The sequence below is a fragment of the Callithrix jacchus genome, chromosome 19 (genome assembly GCF_049354715.1).
Source record: "Callithrix jacchus isolate 240 chromosome 19, calJac240_pri, whole genome shotgun sequence".
In the NCBI taxonomy this organism is placed as follows: Eukaryota; Metazoa; Chordata; class Mammalia; order Primates; family Cebidae; genus Callithrix; species Callithrix jacchus.
Window position 1 is genome coordinate 25,446,315 of NC_133520.1, and position 23,608 is coordinate 25,469,922.

The 23,608-nt window shown below is 36.2% G+C and overlaps 1 protein-coding gene across 2 annotated transcripts; it reads right to left on the reverse strand.

The window, feature by feature from the left end:
- Window positions 1-4,163: 4,163 nt before the first annotated feature.
- On the reverse strand, window positions 4,164-22,674 carry ATP6V1G3 (ATPase H+ transporting V1 subunit G3). 2 transcript variants are annotated; one of them, XM_078357342.1, is made up of 3 exons: window positions 22,556-22,674; window positions 10,227-10,325; window positions 4,164-4,495 (listed from the first exon to the last, which is right to left on the reverse strand). In XM_078357342.1, the coding sequence occupies exons 1-3, from the start codon at window positions 22,635-22,637 to the stop codon at window positions 4,320-4,322; spliced, it is 357 nt and encodes a 118-aa protein (XP_078213468.1). In that variant the 5' UTR covers window positions 22,638-22,674; the 3' UTR covers window positions 4,164-4,319. The 2 variants fall into 2 exon arrangements, with proteins under 2 accessions (XP_078213468.1, XP_054104020.2); XM_054248045.2 differs by lacking the exon at window positions 22,556-22,674 and adding an exon at window positions 11,978-12,206 and having other exon boundaries at window positions 4,314-4,478; window positions 10,226-10,325.
- Between the last annotated feature and the right edge of the window lie 934 nt (window positions 22,675-23,608).

The window sequence follows — 23,608 nt, forward strand, 5'->3', positions numbered from 1 at the left end:
TCATTTTAAAAGTATGATAATAAATCTCATTTAGACATTCAATGCTGCTTGATAATCCTCTTACACTTCCCTAGCATCGTAATCTTACCTTCTAAAATGACCATTTTACCCTTTCCCTTCTCCCCTTAAATTATTCCTCATTCTCAGCTGATCATTATCCTTGAATTTAGTTTGAAAATAGCGATAATAAGACAGGACTTTCTTACCTTCCTACCACTAGATCTATGTACCTACTTATATTAGTCCATGCCCATGGTCATCTCCCTGTGAATGCGTCTCTATTTGTGTTGAAGGCTAACTCTTCTACTTGGGATCTGAATTCTGTGCTTCCTGCCTTCTCAAGGACTTTGCTTCTGCAATAGTTCCCCTCTCTCTTCTTCAGAGAAATTATTTCTCCTCTAGAGGAATTTCAATCAGCATATGAATATGCTGTAACATTTCTAGTCCAGACAAGAAACACATGCTCGATACACGTCTCTCTCAAGCTGCAGCCCCATTTCTCTGATCATTTTTATAGTTGTATAGTTATCTATAACTGCTATCTCTTGCTTTTTCACCACACTTTCTCTCCTCAAACTCCTCCTCTGTCTCATTTTACTCGAACTCTTGGCAGCATTCAAGACAGGTGGTCACCCTCTCCTTTTTAAGGCAATATTCAATCTGTATAGCAGTTAGCTACTGCTTCATAATGCATCCCCCTAAAACTCAGTGGCTTGAAATGTTTATGTGTGCTCATGACTCTATGAGTTTTCTGGGTGGCTCATACGATGTCCTCTTTGCTCATGCCTGTATTCATGGTCATCGGCAGGGAATGTGGCTGTGCTGATTTAGGCTGGGCTCTGACATGTTGGGGGTTGGCCAGACCTAGAATGGCCTCAGCTGGGATATTTCAAAGATGATTGCTTTCCTCACAATCGGGCCAACTCTCTTCTACCAGTTCTGTCCATCTACAAAGTAATGGCTGTGAGGCACTGATGACAATTCTTGACTTTGTGTGTATTTGTGTGCTAATATAGGGAATAAAAACCAAAATCCTTGTGTTCCTTTGCAAGTCTGTAAATTGCATGGTTTTGTTTTTAGGTGCAATGGAAATGAGTAAGAATTCAATGGAATAATTTTTCATATTGTAGTTTCTGATTGTGCAAAGGATCAGAACAAGGGCAAAGGACAATTAAAAACATGCTAAGGTTATTACATTTCTGTAAGGAGATCTATAGGAGCAGAAAAAGCCTTTTAGTGTAAGTGCATGTACAAAAAAGTCAACTTTTTTACGTGACTGAGAAAGCTCTCATAGATAAGTGAGCTAGCTCTGAAATGCATAAAACCTTTTCATATGTAAATAAAGTAAAACCTGGCAGCTCTACCATCTGTGAGGGTGTGAGAGCTCTTGGAAAATGACTCATTCAGTTAGGCAAAGATGTGAAACCATATTTGAATATAAAAATATGCAAACTACACAGAATCTAGAATACTGGGGACAGCAATAGCACGTACTCTTAACAATAGAGTATTTAGAATAGACGTGAGATTGTTGAGAAATTGACAAATACTACAGTAGTGAATGAAAAAAGTAAAAGTAATAAATACTGCTTTTGAAAAATTCTTCTGACTTAGTATGTAAAAATAAGTGTTGAAGGACCTGAAGAAATCATTTATTTCAACACATTTTGCAGAGTAAAGCACTAAAAACATCTTAGGCCCAGAGAGGTTGAGTGAATTGCCAACAGGACATAGGAAGCCTGTGGCGCTGGCAGGACTGGATGCACAGTGTGCCGACACCCAATTCTCATCTTCTTCTAGGCCTGGAACCATTTCACTTCTGAGAAAATCCTCTACGGACTTTAATATGTTTCTGTAGTATGTAGGGCCTAAAAGATTATCCTTTCTTTTGTGCAGGCTCAGGAGTTTATTATTAACCCGAGTGCTCCATATCCAGAAAACTGACATCTCGATGGTTTTCATGAGAAAACTATTTTTTGATATAAGGCAAATCAAATGCTATGTTTTTCAGAATAATTTTTTGACATGATAACTCTCCAAATGTGCAATTTCACTCATTATTTTATACATCTAAACTCTGCAGGATATAGTAATTGAGTTCTTCAATTCTGTGTTAAGTAGAAATCCTCCAATTCTGTCATAATGTCAGACAACTTTAATTGATGCCTTCCTCGCCACTCCCTCAAAAAATAAGAAACAGTGTTCTTAAGAATGTTTGATATCTATCTGTTCTTTAATTAGGAATCAATTTTCATTCTAGTAAATATGGAAAAATATGACATAAAACCAATAAACTGATTTGATTTTCCTGCCCCAAAAGTTGGGAAAATGGTGAAACAAATAGAATTCAAATTTTCCTCCATTTACCTGACATGAATATAAAATTGACTATTTCTGAGATACTAAGATATGTGGTAAAATTTTAACTTTTTCTCCTAAAAAAAAAAACACAATGATACTAGCAATTTAAAACAGGGTCCCCAATGCCAGAGCACAGACCAATACCCATTTGTGTCCTGTCAAGAACTGGACCACACAGCATGAGGTGGTGGTAGTTGAGCGAGCATTACCACCTGAGCTTGGGCTCCTGTCAGATCAGCAGTGGAATTAGATTGTCACTCAAGGGCGAATCCTGTTGTGAACTGTACATATGAGGGATTTAGGTTGCATGCACCTTATGAGAATCTAATGCCTGATGATCTGAGGTGGAAGAGTTTCATCCTAAAACCATTCTGCCCTGCTACCCCTCTATCCTTGGAAAAATTGTCTTCCATGAAACTAGTCCCTGGTGCTAAAAAGGTTGGGGACCACTGATCTAAAACAATGATCAGTTAAAATCATTTCAGTTTATAATTTTAATTCCAGTCTAAACAAAAACAAATTACTGTTACCAAACTATACATATAATGAAAGATTCATGTAATTAAAGATTATGTGAATAGTTTGGTAACAATCATTAACTTTTCATTTCTTTTCTGTTATTTTTTGAGACAGAGTCTTGCTCCGTCACCAGGCTCCAGGTTGGATTGCAGTGGAGTGACCTCGGCTCACTGCAACCTCCATCTCCTGAGTTCAAGCAATTCTCTTGCCTCAGCCTCCCGAATAGCTGGGACTACAGGTGCATGCCACCATGCCCAGTTAAGTTTTGTATTTTTAGTAGAGACGAGGTTTCACCATGTTGGCCAGGATGGTCTCGATCTCTTGACCTTGTGATCCACCCACCTTGGCCTCCCAAAGTGCTGGGATTACAGGTGTGAGCCACCGCACCTGGCCATTAACTTTTCTTTAGACTGGAATTAAAGTTTATCTGCGTATATTACTTGAAAATCCAAGACTTCTAGCACCTGTGTTCTTACTAATACAAATATAGGAACTGTGCGGGTAAGTAGTTCGGAAAGAAATGAAGAGTGTGAAGATTGGAGTCGCATTGCCCAGTTTGAAGCCCTGGGCTGTCACTGTTATCCAGGCATCTCCAGGCAAGTTCTGTTGTCTTTGTCTCTCATTTTGTAAAACAAGAGCACTAATATGGCTCTCACAGTAGGACGGAGATAACTTATGCATTGCACTAACAAAGTACTTAGTATTTAACAATAATTTAGCTTAGCTGTAACTAGGAGACTGGACTAGTGGCACAGTAACCTACTATATCTCCTGGATGTTTTTGTTGTATATCTTTTTTTTTTCTTTTTTTCAAAGCTCCAAAATCTGTTATCAGCTTATTTATCATTTACTTCTTTCTCTTAAAAATAATATCCGTTTAGTTGAGGTCAGACAAAATGATTATAAAACCCATCTGTGTTTAAAAATGGCTATATAACCCATAATTCTTTATTTCTCTCTGTCTTACTGGTTTCCTTATTGATTACTGAATTAAATAAAACCCTTGACATGTTCATTTTTAGATCTGTTGAAGAGTCATAAGCATATCCTGCTTAAAGATTATCTTTTAGCAAATTACCTTTTAACACAGTTAAGAGTGTGTTTTCAAATCGATGAAAAGAAGAAATAAAAAACCCGACACCCACTAAAAAGCTGTCATGACCATGTTTTTTTGCAAGTGTTAAAAAACATGTTACTCTTATGCATTCATGACTTACTCCAAGTTAAATTATAAGGTCATAATTAATATTAGACAGATACAGCAACAGTTGTATTTTGTTTTGTTTAATGCAATTCCAAAGCATGAGTTATGTCACATTTTCTGTAAATGTAAATTTAAGATTTACATTTCAAATTTCTTAGTATAAAAACATGAAGCCATAAGCAACTAGGTGGCACTCACACACCTTTTTTTTTTCTTGAAAAAATATGGTGTACATTTACTTGGTGGCTCTGTAGTTCACATGGATTTCCGGTTTCATGTCACAGACCATGTTCAAGAGCTGTTTCATCACGCGTTCCATACACTTACTGTCGTGTCCATTAAGTTCTCGTATCTTCCCTGGTGTTTGTTCTTCTGTTTCATCTGAGTGATTACTCTGAAAGCCCATTATCCACCGAAACAAAACAGACAGAATTCACAACATCATAATGCAATTTACGGTTTTACAAGTTAAATTTGTCTTAGCCTGTTCACTGATAATTGTCCTATGGTGCACAATTATGTACTCCTTATCTAGAATTTTTTTCAGAGAACAGACAAGATCATCAGTGCCGTGAGTGGGAAGGATGAACTTTCATAAAATATTGAAGCTGGCCATAGCAGACTACTTTCACTTTTAACCGACCTCCACATGGTACAAATTGAATACACATTTATAATCATTAAATTATGCCCAGAAGTTCTTTTCCATCGTATTTTTCATGTATTTAAAACAGTTTCCATATCTTGCCCATTATTTACTTTCTGAATTATAAGTATGGAAAATGTAGCTGAAAGATACCATTAAACCCACTTTTGCTGTTTTTTCGAGTGAATTAACTGGTTTTTCTATTTTTAAAATACATTGTCTGAACTGACCGTGTCTTGTTTATCAGGAAGACAGTCACAATGTGCCCTATAAGATACTTTTATATTCATGAGTGTATTTCCTCATTTTTTTTTTTGAGATGAAGTCTTACTGTGTCTCCCACTTCAGATTCCCAAGTAATTGGGACTACAAGTGCACGCCACCACATCTGGCTAATTTTGTATTTTTAGTAGAGACAGGGTTTCACTATGTTGGCTGGGTAGGTCTCGAACTTCTGACCTCGTGATCCTCCTGCCTTGGCCTCCCAAAGTACTGGGATTACAGGCATGAGTCACCGTGCCTGGCCGTACAGGTGGATTTCTTTGGGTAATAGATATTATCATGAAAATTTTAATGTAAGTTGTATTTCTTTCAAATTGAGTATGCTTGTTCATTTAGTTACATTATAATTTTAGACATAGTGTAATATGTCTAATTGCTCTTTAATTGGCAGTGATTCCCAGTCTTTTCCATTATAAGCTCTTTCCTCGTAGCTTCTTTATCCAGAAATTATTTGATCAAAATATAATTTCATCAGGAGAGTTAACAATTTAAAGGAATTCTGCAGTGAAACACTTTGAAAGTTAGCCTTTACTAAAGCAAACAACTCCTAATGCATCTCCTTTGTAAACTCAGCCTTTCTTAAACATGGCATTTTAAAGGCAAGAAGACTGTTTTATGTTTGTTTGCTTCTTCCTTCTGTGAGTGTTTAGGAAAAGTATGCATTTAATTTAATCCAAGAGACTCCACTAATGACTGACTTCTACTTGAGGGTCGTTAGACTATTCTAAATTCTAGAATCTCCATGATCTTTTTGAGTCCCAGGCTTGAAATCAAATGCCTCTGAGGCTCTTGGGTTCAAGTTCTTTTCTGTTTACAGTCCAGGCAACAGGGTCTTCTCAGTTCAAAGAATATAATTTTGAGAAGTTGCAGCTTCTAAGACATCAAATAGCTTTTGCAGAATAGCATTTTGATAAGTGAATATACAAGAAGCAGAAACATAGATCAAATTTCCCTTGCTAAGAAGAAATTTTAAAATAGAAGAGAACTACTTATTGAAATGGTTCTACCAAGCTCAAATTTTTTCTTCTAAATTCAGTATCTTAAGTGGGATTCTACCAAACTTAAAAAAAAAAAAGATTTTCTCTAAATTCAATGTCTTCTAGTGGCAAAAAATTAAAAGCAAACTGTTGTGAAACTATTACCTACTTTTCTTTGGGACAGTATTAAAAATAGTTGTCATTAGGTTAGTTTAGTGTAACTGTTCTGATGACTTGGAAAAGTGAATCTCAACCTTAGCTTCTCTATTTTTTTCTTAATAGGCATAATGTCCCATTTGATATGATACTGTAAAATGCAAACCAGATCCATTGGTAAGTGTGCAGAGCAGTTGTGTCTAACAAAAGTGTAATATGAGCCACAAAGGCAACTCATATAGATATAATTATAAATTTTGTAGAAACCACATTAAAAATGTAAAAGAAATATAGTTATTTTAATATATTATATTTAACCTAACATTCATATTTTAACATACAATCAATATAAAAATTATGACATTCTTTTATTTCACACTAAGACTTTAGAATCTGGTATTTTATACTTGCAGCACATCTAGATTCGGACTAGCTACACTTCAAGTGCTTAATAGCCACATATAAAGTGGTCACCATTTTGGACACTGCAGCAATGGATGGCAGCTGTTAATATTAGTTGAATTTTTAATGTGGCTTGCCGAAACAGCACAATCATTTTCCAGAGAGAAAATTATCATAAAGACGACATGTCGCATAGAAATTTAACTTTGCGGTGGCTCACAGCTGTAATCCCAGCACTTTTGGAGGCTGAGGCAGGCAGATCATGAGGTCAGGAGATTGAGACCATCCTGGCCAACATGGTGAAACCCAGTCTCTACTAAAAATACAAAAATTAGCTGGGTGAGGTGGCGCATGCCTGTGATCCCAGCTACTTGGGAGGCTGAAGCAGGAGAATCGCTTGAACCTGGGAGGCGAAGGTCGCAGTGAGCCAAGATTGTGCCACTGCATTCTAGCCTGGGTGATGGAGCAAGACTCCGCTTCCAAAAAAAAAAAGTTTAACTCTGAACAAGTAATCTGTATGTGTTAGTGATTATAATTTTCACTGATTGCCCTACTTGTACTTTTCAGACTTTTCCAATCTGTTCTGTATTTTCAGAAACATTACAATACCCTTGCAATACCTCCATAATCCTGTTTCATCCAGCATAAACAAAATATTATTTCTGAGTTTACTTGATACCCAGTGATTTGAGTTTCTACAGTGTTTCCTATGCAATACTTTAACAATGACTAGTCATACACTATTTTAAATGGTTTTCCTAGGGAAGAATTCCTTATCTTGGTATCTGCATGCAGAGTATTGATTTAACCCATGTAGGAGTTTCAGTAAAGGAATGTAAGTGACACGAAGGCAAGAATCAGTGTCGGCTTGTTCATTGATGTATTATAAGTGCCTTAAACACTGTGTGGAACTTACTAGATGCTCAGTACACATTTTTGTGTTGAGTGGAATGATCAGATCTCTTGATATTACAGAGAACTCATTACCTGTGTTCTGTTGCTCATGTTGGTGGAAGCCTGTTACCTGAATATTTGGGACAATGTATAAATTAATAGTTGATAATTCTGTAACATGTAATGATACGTTTGGTCTAAGGGTGACATGTGAGAACTTCTCCATGTTAATTTTCAAAATGTCAACTTTGAAACTGATATATAGCTTGACAGCATAATGACTGATGGTGATGGAAAATATTTAAACACTCAATATGTTTCCTTGTAAGTTGCTTAAATGTTCAGATCCTTCTGTCATATGAAAAATACAGTTTAATGATCTGAATTTGTGATTGCTTTCAGGAAATAAAATGCTCTTGGGATATAAACTCAGGAAGAAAGAGTCAAGATATAAAGGTCTTCAGTGTGCCCAAGGCAACCATTTTCAGGTTCTCTATTTAGATTCATGATCTATCTGACTTTTACTTGTATTACCAAAAGATTTAATTTTTCTACTGTAGTCCAGATTTCTTTTTAGCAATGTAATATCTTCTTTAGTAGAAGATGTTATCTTGGATAGCAATAAGGAAGGGATAAATAGAGTTTTGATGAAACAATATTTGCTCATGTACAGCCCACATTGGGATACCTGCTTCTGTTGAGAAGCCAGGCACTTGAAAAAGTACATGTATTAACAAGAGCTAAAAAGCAACAAAAAAGTAACATCAAGATACAACACCCACAGCAGACAGGAAGCTGGTTTTTTGGGTCTCCTCCCAAACCTCCTAATTGCTCTGGGTTAATGAGATGAAATTTAAGTGAAATAGCAATATGCCTGACATATGGAGGTCACGCCGAGGAAAGAAGACCTGTGCTAATGGTTTTACAATATGCTTAAAATAGACGAGGCTTAAATATGCTGACCTTTCTATGTGAGCTTTTGATCAAGTAGCTGTAAAATTGGCTTGGACTGCTAATTATGAGAGCCATGAGGAGTTTTAATTATTTAATTATTAACCAAAGCAGAGAACAAATAACCTGAACAAGATATATATATATATCTGATAAGATTCTTCTGGAGAAATAATATTTGAAGAGATTTAACACAAGCACTTTCTGAAATTATAATCAGTTTTGTCACTACTTAAAAAATGGAAATAATTATATCAGAAATATCCTATATAAGATAATCAAAGTGGGATAATGTTAAGGATGATTATTTTCTCAGGTCCTAATAAATCATGGTTAGGACAGGATTCAATAAGGAAGAAAAGCAAAAAAAAAATGTTATTCTTTCAACAAATATTTCCTTATTGCATATCTACTGTGTGGCAAGCACTGTTCTAATATCTAGAAAAACAGAGAAAAAAATAAATAAATGATTCCTTTGGTGTTTAAAGTCCAAGAAGGAAAGATAGACAATATGCAAAAAGAAAGTAAATATAAAATATGTGAGATAATGCTAAGTGCTATGAGGAAAAACAATGGGATACAATAGGTATGTATTTATGACAGACAGAATTTTAGATGAAGTGATCAGGAAGAGGCACTAACAATTGAACAGAGATCAAAGAAACATGATTGTATCTGAAGAAAAGAAATGCAGAGTGTGAGAATGGTACGTGCCAAGGCCCTGTGGTAGGGCATGTTCTGTCTTCCTGAGGAAGAACAGAAGGCCAATATGGCTAGAACAGAACTAATAGAGACTAGGGTGGTAGACAGTGTGGTGAGAGGGACAGCTAAAGGCCAATCGTGGAGGGTTGTATGAACTTAGGACTTTAGGATTTCTTATTTTCAAACATTGATGAAAGTATTTATTTTTGCTGAGTGGTCCACTTTATTCCAGAAAGGACTTTTTTTTTATTTGATGAGAAAGATTTTATGATCATGTGGTCCTGTTTATTTAATCCTACATGATCTCCTTATCCATTAGCACTAAAATGAAAGTTGTAAATAAAGAGGATTTCCAAATTGCTTACAATTTATTTGCAACATCAGACTTCTGCACAGAGCTTTGTTTGTATTTTTACGGAGGGCAAAATAAAATATCTTATAAAATTTAGTTATGACACATGGAGTTGAGCACTTTCTTTTAGACCATGTTGCAACATGGAAGGAAGGATGTTGGCTCCAAAGATTTTATGCATTTATAATTTACAGTAAACTGCAGATATTTAAAAATATGCCAGTGTAGGAAAAAACATTTGTTTATCTCTAAAAGGAAGATTTATTGAATGAGTCAGCCAGTTGCAAAGATAATCGTCAGAAAATACCAGAAGGCTTTTCAGCAATTTGTAACAATATCTACCTTGGTCATTTGTAAATCTTGGAAATGTTAGTTATTTATGTAACTAACCATATATATTTATAGAAAAACATGTTCTCTAAAGTTTTTGTTTGCTAAAATATGTTAGTCAACAATCAGTGGTAGGAAGGAGACTTTAAGCAATCCCTTCAACTTGTATATTTGGAAATATGGTTTTTAATATATACTATATATATATATATATATATATATATAATAACGATTGATTGACCCTTTATGAGACAAATTAAAAATGCCTTGAAAGTGAACATGTAAAATCAGAATTTATTATGGTTAAGATTTAGTTCGATATTCAGCTTGATTGAACTGTATCTGCTCAACTGAAGCGTATTTTTTCTCTCGATATTCTATGTTACACCTTATGAATATGAAGGTCTTATCTATTCTGCATAAGAAACTGTGCTGACTTTCTTACTCACCTTAGTTGTTTTAGTCGAAACTCCTTATCTGTCTGCATTCTGTACTGGTCAGTTTCTACCACTGCTTCCTCCTTGGCTTGCTTCAATTGCTTTCCTTTCCCTGAAAATTAACAAGATATATATATCATTGTTAATATTTCTGTCCCTATATAACAAAGACATATATATATATAAACAACTATGTGTGCGTGTGTATATATATAGTATGTGTTACACACACATGCATATGGAGCTGCAAGCTTCTTTTTTAAAAAATGGATACATTCTTCGTTATTTTTTTGATGATTTTTTCTAGAATGCAAACTTTACTAAAAAACAATAGACCTTGAAAAGTTTGTAATTTTTTTCTGTTGGATTCTTTAGGACATGTAAATGACAACTTTTTTTCACACTTAGATGTTTAAATAAAATATCTGTCCATTTACTCACAGCAGTAATGCCGGAGAACAGATTCTAGCTGTCACTTACTCAAAAAGACATTATTTGGTCAGATTTTCGGTCTTGATTTGCTGCCAGAATCCTTCAGTCCACACCAACTGGATCCTATTTAACACTGGCAGATCTCCAGAATCACTGCAAACATTCAAGTCAGACTCTATCAAACTAATTTACAATTTTTAGAAACGTTTTATTGGGATTTTTTTCTTACCATTTGTTGACTCTACAGTGTCTGATTAAGCCTCACAATCATCAAAGTTTTTTTTTTTTTTTTGGTAGCTTTCTCTGAGGGGAACTTTCTTGAAAGTGGCTATAAAACCAATTGTTTTTAATGATTAGGAGATTTAGTTAAGTAGCCTTTTTTCTTTTATTAAGAGCAAAGGTGTAAGCCTTAAGCTAGCAGACAACATAAATGAAAGTTTTAGACAAATACAATGCTGTTGCAGTCATTAGCTGAGCACATGAGATTTTTGACAACCAGAGTAAGTTTTGGGGGTTACAGACTGATATTAATTGGTGCTATGCTCTCCCACCTACCGCCTTGGGCTTAGCTACTAATGCTTCATGATCATTAAAACTGTAAAGAAACTCTGAACTATATTAAAATTCTTTTTTTCTATGAATCTATTGTCTTTTGATTTTAGTAAAATGCCTCCATTCTTTTGCTATTAAATATTAAAAAATTAATAGTTTTTTTCCTTTAATAATGTTTCTTAAGTATTGTTTACAATTTTTGTCAATGCTTTGTTATATTGTGAAGGACTCTGAACTAAAAAAAAATGTGTTCTCATTAAGTAGCGTAAAAGAAACTCTGAGTGTAAACTTATCTGTCTGCCATTTACCTATGTGTGTATCAGCTTCTGCAGCATTTGCACAGAGATGTTTCTCAATTTCTCTCCCTTTCAAATATGAGTTGCTTCACTAGTCACTGTAGGTATGTGGAATAAAAATAGAGTCACTGCGTTACAAATTGAAATGTGTCTCTTTTAATGCATCCCACCCTTGAATGGTCTGGGAAGACCTCATTCAGAACAGACATTTAACTTTGCATACACTTTCTTTCTTTCTTCTTTTTTTTTTAATGCATTTTAGGTTTGGGGGTACATGTGAAGAACATGCAAGATAATTGCATAGGTACACATGTGGCAGTGTGATTTGCTGCCTTCCTCCCCTTCACCCATATCTGGCATTTCTCCCCATGCAATCTCTCCCCAACTCCCCACCCCTGGCTGTCCCTCCCCTATTCCCCCAACAGACACCAGTGTGTGATGCTCCCCTCCCTGTGTCCATGTGTTCTCATTGTTCAACACCCACCTATGAGTGAAAATATGCAGTATTTCATTTTCTGTTCTTGTGTCAGTTTGCTGAGAATGATGGTCTCCAGGTTCATCCATGTCCCTACAAAGTACACGAACTCATCATTTTTGATGGCTGCATAATATTCCATGGTATATATGTGCCACATTTTCCCTGACCAGTTTATCGTCGATGGGCATTTGGGTTGGTCCCAGGTCTTAGCTATTGTAAACAGTGCTGCAATGAACATTTGTGTGCATATGTTCTTATAGTAGAACGATTTATAATCCTTTGGATATATACCCAGTAATGGGATAGGTCGGGTGAAAACTACTGCTCTTCTATTGCTTGAGACTTAATGGAGCATTAATAGCAATGCTTATCTTTCCTTTAATTAATGCTAATTACCATTTTGTATATACTGATTCCTTCATTTTCTATAGTTGTAACCATTTCCTGACAACTACACATATGTTATTCACAGAGATTGTCTGTGAACAGAATAACCAATGATATGTTGGGAGGAAAAACTATTCCTTGATCTTCAACCCACTTCCTTATCTCTGTTTGTCATTTATGTAACTAACCATATATATTTATATAAAAACATGTTCTCTAAAGGTTTTTATTACTAAAATATGTTAGACAGCAATCAATGGTAGGAATGAGACTTTAAGCAACACCTTCAGCTTGTTTATTTGGGAATCTGATTTTTAATATATACTATATATTACATAATAGCTATTGATTGACCCTTTATGAGACAAATTAAAAATGCCTTGAAAGTGAAAATGTAAAATCAGTAATTATTATAATTAAGATTTAGCTTAATGTTCCGCTTGATTGAACTGCGTCTGCTCAATTGCAACATATTTTAGTTTAAAACACTTTAGAGAATATGTGTTTATATAAATATATATGGTTAGTTACATAAATCAGAACCAAAATACAGAATATTAAGGTATTAATTTTTTTAGTAATAATGGGTTATAAGATACATAATTATTTTACAAAATAAATCACTTGCCTCATTATTCTCCATCTTAATTGCATATCTAAAAATAGTGGTTTTAAAGTTATGCCTCACCAGCACGTTAAAAAAAAAATCATAGGAAAGGCTGTGTGTGCCCTACCCATAAGCAGAATTCAGTGCTTCACTAAGAGGCTGTATATTAAGCTCCATCACAGGGTGACAGGCTCAGAGAGTGTCTGTGATTCCCTTGTCATGGCAGCAGTCACCTGCTGGTTCTGATTCAATTAAATTCGAGAGCCACAGGGAAATCGCTGCTGGCACAGCAATTTTCTGGGTAGACTCAGCAGCTGCTGCTGTGTGAGAGCCTGCATATGCTCCACCTGATTTAATCCAGTGAAAAAAACTGAAGCCTACAGCCTACTGTTCTGTTAGAGGTGAAGCAAAATGGCATGCATCAAATCCACTTGTATTAACCTCGAGCTTGCTTCTCTCTCCGTGTAAGAAGGTTGCCAAATTCTGAAATTATACTTACTTCTTCGTAAGCATTAAAAACATGCCTGCTGTGACCAAAACGGGGGAGAAAGGGCATTTGGACTGAGTTTTAGGTGATTTGTGGGAAAAGGATTTAAAAAGTCAATTTTGGGCAGGTTAAAACTAAACTTTGTGTAGGAGACAAAGGGTAATACTCGAAGATGGAGTCTTCCTGGCCTTCTGAATAGGATAGGCCAAGTGAAGTGACTGTCCCCAGATGCAGTACGTTCTTGAGATGCAGAGAAACCTTATTCTATTGCTTGGATTGTTAAATTTGTTCTAGATTCTTCCTGATGGAGAAAACAGGATTTCATTTATCATAGAAGGAAATCAGAATCATGCCATGGCATCACTACAATAAAACATCAGAAGCTTTGTAACTTTAAGCAAGTTACTGAGATTGAATTTTCTCATGTTTAAGACAAAGTTAATAATCTACTATAAAAACTCATCTGAGGGATTAGAAGAAATGTATATAAAATGTTTGACGAAAGTAGTTCTTTAATTATTTTAAATCATTATTAGGAAAAGAGGTCCAATTCCTGGGGGCCTTTTGCTCAAAAGGAAGGCAAGGAGTAAAGCATCAGTTTGAGGAGAAGTCCTCAGGCTGTCACTAGAGAAACCTCTGTCAGGTTCCTGGAGGATATTTAATTGGAGGCATGCAGAGGACAGCTGGGCAGACAAGATGCAGGAGGTAGGTCTGAAATGAAGACAGAGGTTCGCATGTTAGTCATTGGGTCTGTATATATGCTGGTTACAGCAATGGGATGTAGACAGAAATCAAGGGAGAGTACACAGAATGAGGAGAAAAGAAGGCTAAGGTCTCAGCTTGGGGGATATTAACGCTCAACCTTCAAGAAAAGGAGGAGGAAGCTTGGAAGGAACCAGCAGTAATCAAAGAAATAGGAGAACCCAAAAGGCAGAAGAGGACATTCCAAGGAGGACATAGCCAACAGCATCAGGTGAGACAGAAAACCAAAATAAGAGATATTTAACTAACATTACTAGCTGTCTTTTCTGTGCCACACACTATTGTAGCTCTAAGGATATAGCAGTGAAAACCACAAACTTTTTGTTTCATGGAATTGGTGTCCTGAATGTAGTTGGGGAGATAAAAATAGAAAACAGACACTAAGTATATAATATGTCAGGGATGATGATGAAGAAAGGGGGATTAGGGGTAGAGAAAGATGGTGGCGGATTCTACTTCAGACAGATCAGGCCTCTCAGAGGAAATAATATATGAACAGAGACCTAAAGGAATACGGCAACTAGTCATGCCGATATCTGAAGGGGAAGAGTGTTCCAGGCAGAGGGAACAGCAAGTGCAGAGGCCCTGAGGTGGGAGGATATTCGCCATACTCAAGGAAGAGCAAAAACACCATCATGGCTGGAGCGAAGAGAACAGGATGGTTGAATGTTAGGAGATAGTATTAGAAAGACAGTAGCAGGACCAGATCATGTAGACCTCACAGGTCATGGTAAGAATTTTGGTCTTTGGAATACTAAATTCAGGAAGGGTTCTTAGCCAAGGAGTGTCATACTACTACTTGTGGTTTAAAAGGATTTCTTTGGCTGGTGTGGTGAAAATACATCGTAGGGGTAAAGGAGAAGCAGGAAGATCAGTTTGAAACTTTTTGCAACTGTTCAGGCGAATGTTAATAATTGCTGGAAATAGTAAAGTACTAGTACAGTTGGCAAGAAGAGGGTGGATATATTTTGGAGGTAGAGCTGATACATGAGCATGAGAGACAGAGATGAGACAATGATGACACCATTTTATTTGGGGGATGGAGTCAATACTACAATTTCGTTGCTGTGCCTATTCAACATCCAATAATGATGCTGAGAAGGCTGATGTTTATATGAACTTAAAGATCGGGGAAGCAACGAGTGCTGGGAATATTAAGTTTGGGAGTCACCAACACGGAGCTGATATGTGAAGACATGAGATTAGATGAGATCACCTCAGAAGTATCTGCCAGTATATAAGAGAACACATCCAAATTGGGGTCCCGACTTTAAAGATCAAGAAGACAACAGGAAGCCAACCATGAGAGTAGTGTTCCAAAGTCAAATGAAGAAAGAGTTTCAAAGATGAAAGGAGGATCTAAGTGTGAATGAGATACTGAATTAACATTGGGTTTAGCAACACTGGTGATCTTGGCAAGAGGAGCTATTGGTGGAGTTACAAGAAGAAATGTTCAATAGAAAATGGAACGAAAAATTGTAGACCCAGGGAATATAGGAAACTTCTTTGAGAAATTTTAACCAACAAAGGAGAACAAAGAAAATAAAATAAGAGCTCAAGGTGGTCAAGTGGATTTGACAATTAGAGGATTTCATTGTGCTCCCCAAAAATATATGTTGCAGACCTAACTCCTGGTACCTGTGAATGTGACCTTACTTGGAAATAGGGTCTTTGTAGATGTAATCAGGTTAAAATAAGGTATAAAGGATTAAGATGGGTCCTAAATCCACCAACTGCTTCCCTTATAAGGAAAATTTGGATACAGAGATATAAAGTCAGAGCAGACACACAGGGAGGAAGGCCATGTGATGATGGAGGTCTAGATTAAAACGAGGCAGCTGCAAGACAAGAGCGCCAAAGATGGCTGGTTACCACCAGTGACCAGGACAGAGGCATGGTGTTTCTCCCTCAGTACCTCCAGAAGGCTCCAACCCTGCTGCATCTTCTGTTTGGACTTCTGGCCTCCAGAACTGAGAGATAATCAATTTCTGTTTAAACCCACCTCGTATATGGAAATTTATTACAGCATCCCTACAAAACAATGCAGAGAATCAGCAAGGAGCATAGAGAAAACAATGTTAGTTGAACATTGGAGGCAAAGCCAGATACCCTCATGCTGTGGAAAGAATAGGTATGGAAATGAATGTGCCACCTGACAAACAAATGCACAAACAGTTCAGAAGTTATTTTTATTTGCTATATAAACAAAGGGTACTTTGGTAATGTTTGAAGATTTCTGTTAGTAATACCATTTTTGATCTATTCTTTCACTCAGAAAACAAAGCAAAACCAAACCAAACAGAACTTCTTGGCTTTCTTGGGCGGTTGTCAATGTTATGATAAAACCAACCTGATTCAAGGAATGCTATTATTTTTCTCAGCAACTACAAACATTAAGAAAGAAATGTCACCAGAAAACAAAGAGGCAAACTCTGCTTTGGTGCCTGTCACTGCTAGAGCTTCTCACGCTAAATCTATCGCCTGTCAGATTGTCACTTCCTGGGTTTTCTTTTGCTTTTCTTTTACTTATATTTCCCTTATTAAAAACATAACAAATAGTTTTGTGTAGCTCCTGGACTGAATATAACCAAATGCTATTAATAGATGAAAATGCTCTGTGGTTATTATTTTAATATTACCTACCTGAAGAAATGAAAGCCCAATACACTCACAAATGCCCTGTTAGTCTGTGGACTATAAAGGAGAGGAAGTATTTACAGGCCTACAAAGCATGCAAGACAGGGCCATGAAATTCTTATACAACAACTTTTATTAGTTTATTAAAACTCATGTCTTTATGAACAAAAGCATCCCCTTGCATAGTGAAGAATTTATTAAATCAAGGTGCTTGTTGAAATAATTCAGAATATATGCTTATTAGGAAGCAAACAGGCAATTTGCTGATTGAAAATCTTATGGATGGTTGGCACCCTATAGACCCACAAAAATAAATCTGCACTACAGTATTAGGTGATGTAGTGTCGAGAATGCAGAAGTATTTTCTCAAATATTTATTTTGCACCAAAGTATAATTCAATGAAAGACCTTATAGAGGACCATGCTTAAGATATTTCCAGAACTTAATTGTCTTGCTGTTTTTTTCAACATTATTTTTATTAGATATTGAAATAGTTAATAGCTAAAATTTTTGAGCACCTCCTGTATGCCAGGTGGTGTTTTAAGTCTTTTATAAGTGTTAACTCAGTCAGTCATGACAACTCTGTGAGGTAGGTACTGTGAATATCTCCACTTTGAGGCCAAAGAAACAGGCACAGCAAGGTTAACAACCCGCCCAAGGTCACTCAGCTAATAAGAAGCAGAAGTTAGATGGGGACCCAGGCAGAACAGCTGGAGGGACTGGGCACTGACCATACTATTTTGGGAGAAAGCTAGAGCAGTATGTTCTTCACTTTTGTTACGACTGTCTACAGCTTTTAGGACATTTTTAATATAGCTGCTTGTTCAATTTTTCTAATCTCCAGGTTGGAAAATTTACAATTTATTTTTTTGCTATTTCTTTCGATCTATATCCCATAATGCAATCTGTAATTTTTAGTTAAACATAAATGCTACTTTCTACAGCTTCCAAAGTAAATAGATTGAGTGTTTATTTGTAGGAGAGTTTACCGTGTCTGCTCAGAAATGATTTGGGAATATGATGAGTTCTTTATGTGATGCTGAATTGCATGCATCTGAATATTTCAGAACAGTGTTCATGCAGAGCTACAGAGTTTTAAAAGTTTGCAATGGGTGTAAGTGAAGTAAATACTTCTCTTAAGAAAAGTCATGACTAAAAGTAAAAATGCAACGTATTTCCGAGAAACACAAGTCTCTGTTCCTCCTGTTGATAGTGATACTCTGAATTTTTAATCTAGATCTGACTGAAGTTTCAGTTCAATACCCCAAACCTGGAGCTCCAGGGAAGATTTCTTTAAAAAGTGTTACCTATTAAAAAGGTAACTTGTCTTGAACCAGCACACCCACTTTTTATGTTCTGATTAATGAACAATTTATTAAGTAAGGAGAATTGAATCTAGGTAAGACAATTTCAAGTAGTGCAAACTACTGTGATTTCATCTAAACTCAACCAAAATAGGCGGCTTTGCACCTAAAAATGTGTGAGAGCTTTAACTAATAAATATAATCTGTAATCAGTGAATACAGACAAGTGTTTGAACATTTCTAGTCATCTTACCCCAGAAGCAGTCCTGGTCTCTTTGTTTTAGGAAAGGTAAAGCCAGAACTTACAGCCGGGGTAAAAACAAATGGAATGAGATCATTCTAGTCTGTTTCATTCTTCTATTGTTATTACTTATAGTAATATACAAAAATATATAACCTAAAGGTTTTAAGAATCAGAAATATATGTGTAAGAGAATAAAGCAGAATACACACGAGTTATTTTTATTTTGTTGTTTATGTGTGTGTGTATTACGACTTCTATTTTTATTTACACAAAACGTCTGAAACTCGAAGATGTTAAATGACATGAAAAATCATAGATTTTCCACTTAAGCCAATGCTTTTATATTCTACTACTTCCCAGTTTGAATTCTGAAGCTTGTCCCCAATCCTGCCTATGTCCCTGTCAGATTTCCTTTCTCTCAGTAGCTGGCGGATGTCTTGAGAGCAGAGACCTGCATATTCAATTTCTATAGACCTCGTGGCCTTCTGAAGAGCTCCTGATACATCAGGTTCATAATCCCTTATCTGTATCTCTGAAAGCAAAACCCTTAGACCATATTCTGTATTATGTAGCAACTGCACCAGGATCTGAGGCAGTTTCCCTTAATGGAATATATTAACATTTTTGCAGCATAATATATAAATAACCTTATTAATCTTGTATTATCCTGAAACGATTAACATGTGAATTGCTGTTTCCTTTCTCTTTCCTTCTTTCTCACCCTTCCTTCATCCTCTTTTTCTTAAAAATAATATATTCAAGGGTCTTGATCTAGCATGCTATGCCTAAGTTTCTGAGAGTCTTTCAAATACAGGGACTTAAGAAAGAGGAAATGACATAGATCATCTGCAATGGTGTTCACTATCGTGACTTCCTGTCCTCTTTCCACCTTAATGTGTCGAATTTCAAATGAATCTTTTTATGAAAAAATAAAGCAAATATATATGGGTTTACTAAAATGATAACTGTTTTTACCTCTTCTGTCACCATGAGTCCTTTTTCTTTTTAAAATAGTCATTTGTGCATTTATCTCACTGGAAAGTTCTTTAAGGATGAGCTCGTTCTGATTCATATGTGTAAATATCAAAATGGCTTGGAATTAGTAGGTACCCAATAAATACTTATTTGATTAAGTAAACAAATGAAAGAAAAACTACTGAAACATTAGAGAAGTTATAACATACCTAGATATAAGGTAATATTTCTATTTTGCCATAGACTGCTTGTGTGAGTAAGCTGTTGTAACTATAAACTGTAACACCTGCTGATAGCTTTAAGAAAACAGTTTCTATCCAGTTAAAACTGACCGCAAAACCTGAGCTTTCTGAGGCAAACAGGACAGGCTGACATTCTCCATAAAGCTGCATGCAGAGGTTAGTTGTTGAAAGTCAAAATATTTTCCATAATATTCCTTAAATTTCCTTTAAAGCCTGGGTATCTATTATTACTGGCTGAATATCCACCTGAATATTCATGAAAAAGACATGGTACACTAAGATAAAAGTATGCATGTATTTTAAGTTACTGAAATGAAATGAACATTTTTGTGTATAAATAAAACAATATGAGCTGGGTGCGGTGGCTTACACCTGTAATCCCAGCACTTGGGGAGGCCGAGGTGGGCAGATCACGAGGTCAGGAGTTCGAGACCAGCCTGACAAACATAGTGAAACTCCTGTCTCTACCAAAAATATATTAAAAAACTAGCCGGGCATGGTGGTAGGCCCCTGTAATCCCAGCTACTCAGGAGGCTGAGGCAGGATAATTGCTTGAACCTGGGAGGCAGAGGTTGCAGTGAGCTGAGATTGCACCAACGCACTCAAGCCCGGGTGACAGAGCGAGACTCTGTCTCAAAAAAAAAAAAAAAGACAACACGTACTTTTCAATACTGAATTCTGAGGAAAGATTGCCGAAGGACAGCGTATCCACTAGAGGAAAGGAAAAGAAATTTGGCTTTTATCTTTATTCTGAAATTTGAAGCCAGTTGTCTTTACTGGCTGTCACCCCAAAATAACTTGCATGATTAGCAATACTTTTATTCTCTAATGACTTGAAAAAAGGAGAAATAGCTGGTAAAAATATTTGAATCATACAATAATATTGATTAATATGGACTCAATATTTCATTTTGTATTCTCCATAATGAGGAAGCAAAGCAACATAACTATCACATCTTTAAATTATCTGGTCTTCTGTTCTGAATGTTTTAAATATTGTTAAAGAAGTTTTTTTAAAAGGCCCGCATGGTGGCTCGTGCCTGTAATCCCAATAATTGGGAGGCAGAGGCGAGTGGATCTTTTGAGTTCAGGGGTTTGGGACCAGCCCGGCAACGTGGGGAAACCCCTGTCTCTACAGAAATTGGCCAGGAGTGGTTGTGTGCATTTGCGGTCCCAGCTACTCTAGAAGCTGAGGTATGGCTTGAGCCCGGGAGATGGAGGTTGCAAAGAGCCCAGATCATCTGCAATCCAGAGTGGGAACAGAACCAAGCTCTATCAAAAAAAAAAAAAAAAAAAAAACCTTGAAATTTTTTCAAAGGGAAAATTCTCTATGCTGTTTCAACCACAGGTCCTGAACTGCTTCGTTTTCTATAAAATTACTCTGCATTCATACCATCTTGAGACCATTTCCACACTTGGTTGTAGAAAAAGAAATTCGAAATAGGAAAAATTTGCCTTCACTGTCTTTCTTCCTTTCCTCTTCTATCATCTCCACCTGGAGTCTTTCCTTCTTTGTTGTTGATGCCCATGTTGCTGAGTGTTCAGGAAATCGATTTATCTTAAGAAAAGAAAATGATTTTACCTGTGGTTGAAAACTTTAGTGTACCTGCCTTCTTACTAACTTCCTTTTTTGCATTGTAATATATTATTTCTTCATTTCATGACATTGAAATAATTCAGTACCTACTCCAATCTCATCATTGCATTCATCCAAAGAGTTACATAAGCAACATTTTAAAGATACGACCCCTGTTTTGCCAGACTGACTCTAATCGCAGAGGCAGGATAGGCAATCACAAAAGACGCTACAAATCATTGTAGATTGAATAATGAGGTGACACGAAATGGGACAGTGAAATAAAAATGTCTTGGCTTTGGGAACCTGAATTCCAGTTGTAAATCTGAGACATGTTAGTTTTTTTATTATACAGATTGTATGAATTTTATAAAGTGCAGTGGTTAAGATCTGGGTTTGGAAATTACAGCTCATCTAAGTCTTGTCTCTACCATTTACCCTCTGTGGGACCTTACACGAGTTGTATAATTTCTCTAAGCATCACTTTTGCATTTTCAGTAAAGGTTATAAGGATTAAAGATAACCAATGATCACGGTGCCTGGAACAATATTTTCTATTTAAAAAATATGTCCTTGAACAAATCACTGACTCTGTTCCTGCATACATTGGGAATTATGTTAATATCCTATACATTTGCCTGTTGTGAGTATCGAAGAGAATAGGAAGGGGGTTGGAGTTCCCTGAGGACATTCTATGTGTAAGTACATGAATACATGACCACATGAAAACAGCTGAGTACAGTGGCAAGTGCCTGTAGTCTCGGCTACTTGGTAGGCTGGGGCAGCAGGATCTCTTGAGTCTAGGAGTTGGAGTCCAGCCTGCCCAACATACTGAGGCTCCCATCTCTTAAAAATAAATTAATAAAAACAAAAACAAAAAGAGAGGTAGAAAATGAGAATAGAACGTAAATATTTTAAAATATTAATATTAAAAAGCTATCAAGAGAGGGATGAGAATAAGCACATTTCCAATTTTATGGAAATGAAAACTGATGCTTGTAAAAAATAAATAATTTGCTAAAGTTTACACAGTAATAAGCAGATTCAATCTGGAAGTTGGCTATCTCTTAACAATGGTGAAAAACTGAGGTATAGTATAGCCGAGGCTGAAGCCCACATCTCTATAATCTTAATGTCCATGAGCTCATGACCTCTCAAAAGGATCTGAATGAGGAAACTTCATCCCTACACTAGACATAAGGAATATATGGCTGGGTAATTTTAATGAATGGGCAAGGGTCTTACAGAGAGTACAGAAACCAAAGTTTGAAACAAGGTCTGCCTAATCCAAAAGTCTGTCCGTATCCCTGAATTCCACTGCTTTGTTTATTTCATGACAAACCCGTCACAGGTGAGACTTACTCCTCTTGGCTTCTGCTAGCTTGTCCTTAGCCTGTTTTTCTGCCTGAAGGAGCTGGTGGATCCCCTGAGTCTGGCTGGCCATGGTAGCCTGCTCCGAGGAAGTGGCTCCTGTGAAATCTGGGAAGTAATGGGTTCACTTACCCTTTTAAAAATGAACATATAACTCAGATTGTTGTGTCAACAGTGGGTTCTAAATGCAGCTGTTTGTTTCAGACTGGCTGGACTGGGCTGGATGGCTGGGTCCCAAGGAAAGCCCAAGGTGGAATCTAGAAAAACAAGTTAAACCAGTATGAAGAAATTGAGAACTTACTATTTCTGTCAATGTTAGCTCTTCTGTATGAAATAAGGAGATATAAATGAGGTGTTGCCTCTACTTACAAATAACGAGTAAAAGACCTTGTAGAATATTAGTTTCCCTAATCTTTCAAGAAATATTGCCATGTTTTCTTTTATTGAAACAATATCTTTTAAGAAACAATATCTTCCTTTCTTTGTGCAATACTTTGTTTCAGGTCTTTTTAAAATATGTTTCTAGTGATACAGTTATCTGCTTAGAGAAAATGTATCAATCCTTTGCTAGGAAAGAGATTCCCCAGCTTTGTGCCTAGATGGTGTACTAAAGATTTTTTCCCCCCAAGGTCTCAGGTGACAGGAATGAAAAGATTTCTTTTGGGCATTGTGGTGCTCTGAAGTAATGCAGAAGGCGGAGGTTCCAGGGAGATATTAGTGTGGTGACTAAACAATGAGTGATTTTAGTAGTAGCAATAGTAATATAGATAGATTATAACTGTATGTTCAGGGTAATGTAAAATAATTTAAACACGCATTTTATATTATTCCATGCTTGTGATGGGTATTGTCCTAAGATAGTACAATACAATCCATCATATTTGATTTGATTCGATTCAGTAGCAATTGGACAAATGAGAATATTGGTCACAGAGAAGAATCATAAGTATCATTTATATGTATCTGAAATTTTTATTTAAAGTGAAAAGCTAATCTTTTGACTTAGAATAAGGCTTTTTCCTCTGACATGATTTGCAGATTGGA

Excerpts from the sequence above, each read along its gene's own strand:
- ATP6V1G3 (XM_078357342.1), bottom strand. The coding sequence starts at position 22,637 with ATGGCCAGCCAGACTCAGGGGATCCACCAGCTCCTTCAGGCAGAAAAA. Across the intron at positions 10,326-22,555 it reads GCTAGCAGAAGCCAAGAGGA|GGAAAGGAAAGCAATTGAAG; the intron begins GTAAGTCTCACC and ends GTTAATTTTCAG. Across the intron at positions 4,496-10,226 it reads GTTTCGACTAAAACAACTAA|GGATAATGGGCTTTCAGAGT; the intron begins GGTGAGTAAGAA and ends TTTTGTTTCGGT.